At 35.9% G+C, this 5,998-nt stretch overlaps 1 protein-coding gene across 1 annotated transcript; it reads right to left on the bottom strand.

Annotated features, from left to right (window-relative positions):
- Positions 1 to 2,491: 2,491 nt before the first annotated feature.
- LOC129220213 (ADP-ribosylation factor-like protein 4A) lies at positions 2,492 to 3,088 on the bottom strand. The gene has a single exon (XM_054854582.1). The coding sequence runs from the start codon at positions 3,086 to 3,088 to the stop codon at positions 2,492 to 2,494; it is 597 nt and encodes a 198-aa protein (XP_054710557.1).
- Positions 3,089 to 5,998: the final 2,910 nt, after the last annotated feature.

The following is a 5,998-nucleotide window of genomic DNA, read 5'->3' as shown; positions in this document are numbered from 1 at the left end:
ATTTTGGTACAGAGGCAACTGCCACCTATTGAAGGTATTACAAATTAATAGAAAAGAACACAATTGGTTAATTTCTAAATTTGAATTTTGAAATTAACCAATTAACAACTTGATTTGAATTTTTTGGATCGATCGCCATAGTAACGTCTTTTGTTGGAATGCCGCCAGGTAGCGTTGCCCTCTGTACCGGAAAGCAGCGCGGGCGTTAACAGAATTATACTTTTGCAGGCGAATGCGATAGGCATTTAGTATTAAGAGGGCGTGCTTATAACACGCTTGCCATAGATTCTTCATAATTGTAATCAAAACCATATTCAGTAAGTTACCGCCCTCCAGGGCTATGGCAGAAATACATGAAATACACCGCCAGCTCAGTCATTCCAGCCGAGGACTGCAGTTTCGTGCTTATTAGCACTCGTCAGCCCGGCATAGGAAGTGACTGAGCTGGAGATGGAAAACCTCTTAAGGAAGCCTTGGCTTCAATTTTCGAGTTGAACCGAACCATTGCTTCGGTCACTCGGCTGGCCAGTTCTAATTTTATATTAGCTACAAGTTTGTTTGGCACTCCTGGCTTCCTTAAGAGGTTTTCCATCTCCAGTTCAGTCACTTAGTCAGTCCTATGCCGGGCTGACGAGTGCTAATAAGCACGAAACTGCAGTCTTCGGCTTGAATGATTGAGCTGGCGGTGTATTTCGTGATTTAAAGTCATAGTTCCATGTTCTACAGCAACGAAGGTTCATTTATTTGACCTTAGAATTTTTGATGACGAAAACTCTAATTTTGTTTCAATTAATAAATGAATTTGCTAAGAGGCGGTCACTGATAATAAAATAAACACTTACAGTAAACGTCACATTACATGATGAAAAATCAGTTTCCTTTTGATCAGGAAGACACGTGACAATTTTCCTTTTCAATTCTTTCACATAATTTTTAGTTTTTGAAACTAGTACTAGTTCGCTGTTTCAACAAAACGATCATTGCATAAAATAGTCAACAGGATCTCACTATTGATCGTTTACGATCGATATACTTGAAATTATACATATACAATAACTCTTATATTTCTGAATTTTTAAATATATTCCCTATCTTTTATCCATATATTTTTACATATTTATATATTTTTTGGAGTTGTAATAAAATATAATTTAGGCAAAATAGAAAATTCATTTGCGAATGAATATTAAATATTGAGGGCGGAATATTTCATTTCGAAAAGGACAGTGAAATAATTAACTTTTGAACCTTAATGTGTAGTGCTGCTAAATTTTAGGTGGTTACGAGAAATTTATTTGCATTCAGAAGCGCAACCAAAAATTGCATCAGTGGGGGGTTTTATATTATTCACTTATTTATTTATTTATTATTTTGTAATTGCTGCATCGGTGAAATTAAAAATTACTTAAGTTCTAATGAATTTTTAAATTTCATAAATATTTCAGCATCCACAAACCATTTCGAAAACACCTATGTTTTGAATTGTAAATAAATAATTGGAGGTCAGGTGTGAGAAAATCACCGCTTCTATCTTTAGTTTAAAAAATGTTTTACTACTATTAGAACGAATTAACATATGAGCAAATGGTTTAATTTTAAGTAAAATTTAAAGCATACTATAGCAACGAGTCCAAAGAAACATATAAAATGGGCGTAAAAGCTTATACTAAAGCTTCATTTTGCACTCAAGTGAACAGCAAATGTATAAATGCTTTCAGTTTTAGATACTATCAACAGGCCTATGATCTAACTTCTGACAGAAGAAAAGAAAGATATTGATAGGGTATGTTTCGTGGAAAGATGCGGTACAACATTTCAGAAAACTCTTAAAACTTCTCTTTTGGCTACGCTACTGAATGCAACGCAATAGAGCAAAAGTGAATCACAATCCAGCAAAATGAACACAAAAATAAAAATTTTATGAAAAAAAAGAAAACCTAATGATACGTGAAAGCAGTATAATTTTGTTTTAAATATTGAAGAAACAACTATTGGAAGAAGAAGAAGAAAGAAAAGTAAATAAAATTTAAAGCATAAGGTGATTTCCGAGTGTGACTATACGTCACATGATTGCGCATTGCTTACAATAATCACCGAATATATGTTTTGGCTCGTATTGCATAAATTTCTTTAAGGGCAGTTGCTAGGACATCAGACGAATTAATCGGTGAAAAATATTTTGTTTCGATCCCTTAGTCCTAACTATAACCGTTCCAAATCAGACTTGTAATCAGTTAATATAAAATATATACATACATTTTGAAACTTCATGTGATTGAACTGCTTTTACTAGTGGATAATTTAAGTAATGGATTCAAAAAGAAAAAGTATATGATTTTGTTGCATTTAACTATATCAGCTTTACAACATACCTTTCGGGAATGCAAAACTGCATTATTATAGGTGCACTTGGTTATCTAGGGTGTCAACAATTCTCACGGGGAATTAGGCTGCAAGAATCACGAGGGGCTAGAGTAGACAAAGATCACACTCAAGTAAATTTCTTCTTCGCCTGCTTCAGCTGACGTCGTCTCTTCAGAATCATCTCGTATAAAATTTCAAGTCCTTCTTCCAGGCCATCTCCAACGATGGCACAGGCAGGTTGCACGTGCCACAAGTGGGCCGAGCCAAGCCCAAGTATCCTCTCGATCTCGTGAGGGTCTTTGGCACCTGGAAGATCTTGTTTGTTGGCCAAGACCAGGATTGGCACTCCTAGGTTTTCGGGAGCCCTGGCAACCCGGATAAGTTCCATGCGGGCTTCTTCAAGCCTCTCATCATCCACGCTGTCCAAGACAAAAACGATGCCATCCGTGCACCTCGTGTATGACCTCCAGAGAGGTCGCAGTTTATCTTGACCTCCAACGTCCCAAATGAGGAAGCTCGTGCCCTTGGCTTTGCCTGTGGTACCCCGAATCTTTTCGCAGTTGAAGCCGATTGTGGGTACTGTGTTGAGAAACTGGTCGAATTTCAATCTGTACAACGCTGTGGTCTTACCGGCCGAGTCCAGGCCCAGCATTACGACATGTAACGTATGATTAGGAGGCAAACTTTCCAGGAGAGAAGCACCTTTACCAACTGTGGATCCCATTCTGGAGCAAGCTCGATATGCGGGTAAAGTTGCCTTAAAAGTTTTGGATCTCTAGAACGTTAGGCCATGCTTCGAACAAACTACAGACTTTTGGTTCAGATACACAGGGTAGCATTTGTGAGTGTAAATGTTGCGAAAGACTGGAGCTACTTCTCATCATTTTCTAAACAGTAGAGAAGACAGTGTTGTCAACAATATATTTAGAACACACAATAAAATTTAAAAATAACTTCTCTTTAAATGTTGAATTTCAGAATCTTCATAACAGATGTATCTTGATTAAGGCAGATACTTATGATTTTTATTCAGTTCACTATATCAATACATATCACAGAGAATAAATATTTCCAATGTTCAAATGTATGATGAGACAGAGGGATGAAAACAGGTCAAAATAATGAAGAATTACGAAGTTAACTCTGTTAAATTCCCCTCCTAACTCTGAAAATTCCTCATTTACAACACAATCTTTTATAGGATTTGCATTGTGAAGTTTATCTTCATTAATTCGGCAAGTGATCAATATTTATAAATTTCAATGCCATTAATAAACTATCACGTGTTCAACAAGAAGAAAAACATACATTTAACTAGCAAGATGAAATTGCTGGATGGACATATTCATATAACTATATTTGAAAGTACTTCCGCTTAAACGCTTTGTGCTCTAAATCTAACCTTCAATTATATTGAATTGTTGTACGCACTATATACGAGATACATCGCAATCCATAGCTCTGGTGTTTATTTTTACTATCACAAAACATTGCATAAGCGTCACATTTAAATCACAATCCATACTTTTTTCATTTCCTTTAATTTTTACCAGTTTTTTCATGCTGCTTTTAAATGCTAACTTTTGCTACAGCATTTTCCTTTAGCATATAATTTAAATATTTATCCTATAGTTCAAAATGCTATTGAATCAACAATAAAACACAGGAAACCTCAGCATACAGTTTTCAAAACAAAAGAAATTTTTTAATGAATCTGATGATAGCTTTCGTACTTAGTGGTAAATAACATAAATTCATCATTGCTGCTTGTTACAAAAAATGGCAAGCGAGCTCAAGAATTTATACTAAGCATGCCTTACCCAAACTAGACTTTATACCACTGAGAGGCAAATTAGAATTTATCAGACGAGCTCAGAACGTTATGGTTTCCAGTTTTTCCAGAGTCCAGCCAGCACCGGACGTTCCACAAAAGGCGAAACTTCACAAATGTAGCAGAGCGTTACAACGGATGCACTTTATATGAGACACTTCCACATGAAAATATAGAATGTTGACCCTTTTATTTCACTGCCCATCCTTTTTCCACATACAACTTGATTTATAAATAGTCATTGTCCTCAAAATATGAATATAGCGGATATAATTATTTTTGTTATAATAATTATTTACTCGTATTCTTTGCGATGGTCATGCAAGTAAAAAATCACAACGTTATTTTTATAGAGATTGAGTTCGTTATTTTGTTTTTAACATGAAGTATATGAACAGATTAAAAATAACGTCTTTTAACTGGCTGATAAGATTTCTTGTGATGAATTTTCACAAAACGATTCTTTTATCCTCTACTTAAAAAGGCACTGCTCATCAAACTCTACGTTTTCAGAATCAAGAAATTTTGAAAATCATTTTCAAATTATTTCGCAGATACATTTCCGATGCATATCTAATTGTTTTGATACCATCAAAAAATTTTATTCTCACTGAAAGAAATCATTTCGTCTTCGATTGTCAAAAAATCTTACCACAAATCTTGTTCCAGAAGCCTCATCATAGCAACAAGAGTCACCTTCCTCCATATGCTTCTGTGGACACACAGCTGGTAGAGTCCAGGTGGGAACAAGGGGTGAAAACCGCCTGCAATGCAGACGGTTTTCATATTTTACATCTCAGCAAACGTGGAATCATCCTTCGAATGCGACCGTGGAACGAAACGGGGCTCTTCTTACAAAAGAACGAAGCATATTGTGTCCATTTCAGCGCACAGCGAGATTCAGATTTCTTTCCGAATTCGTTCGATTACGGAATTCGATAGAAATCGAATGTCTGATTCGTGCTCAGACAGTCCTACCTCAGACACCAGGGGAAGACACAGAGCGGAGGAGTTGCTTAGCAACGGTCGCTAAGGAACAGAAGACTCCATTCCCCCCACAGAGAGCGAAGCTTTATGTTTCGAAGTGATTTTAAAATTATACTTCGTAATGATGGAACATGCGGAAGTCAAAGAAAGTGAGAGTGGATAGAGAGAAGAAACGGCAATCAGAAAATAATAATGAACTTGATTAATAAGTAAAATATGCGTTTTCCTCAATCACGAAAATGTTTTCTGTTACAATAAAAAATTTTATTCTCTATTTAAATTTTATACACCAGATACTTGTTCATTTTATGGCAGTTTGCTAAATACAACTTCACGAATACACGCAATATACCAACAGCCTGATTGTGCCATTCAGAGACTACAGTTACGTTGTGAAATAAACACTGAGCATTCCGTGCATGCAACATTTTGTATTAGTATATGCATGTAGATTCACCTCACCCTCCTCCAAAAAGAAGGATCGTAAGAAAGCATGAGTGGTTGTTGAATTGAGAACTGTGTTACTGACGTCAGTGGCATGTTTAAACGCTTGGGGGCCCGTCTCAATGTATTTTTCCCATCTCCTGTCTATTACTCTAAAATAAAGAGCAATAGTTTTTAAAAATGAACTTTTCATAACTTTGATAAGACCCGGCTCTACATGCCCACAATGCAGGGGGGGGGCACAACACTGAGGGGGAGTCGGCTCAAGAAAGTAAAAAATATATAACTTTTTAATAATACACAAATTTTAAACTTCGAAAATATTTTTTCAAAGATTCGGAAAAAAGTTGTGGAAAAATAGAAACTCAAATT

Source organism: Uloborus diversus, chromosome 1 (assembly GCF_026930045.1).
Source record: "Uloborus diversus isolate 005 chromosome 1, Udiv.v.3.1, whole genome shotgun sequence".
NCBI lineage: Eukaryota > Metazoa > Arthropoda > Arachnida > Araneae > Uloboridae > Uloborus > Uloborus diversus.
This window is presented reverse-complemented; position numbering and strand designations above follow the sequence as displayed.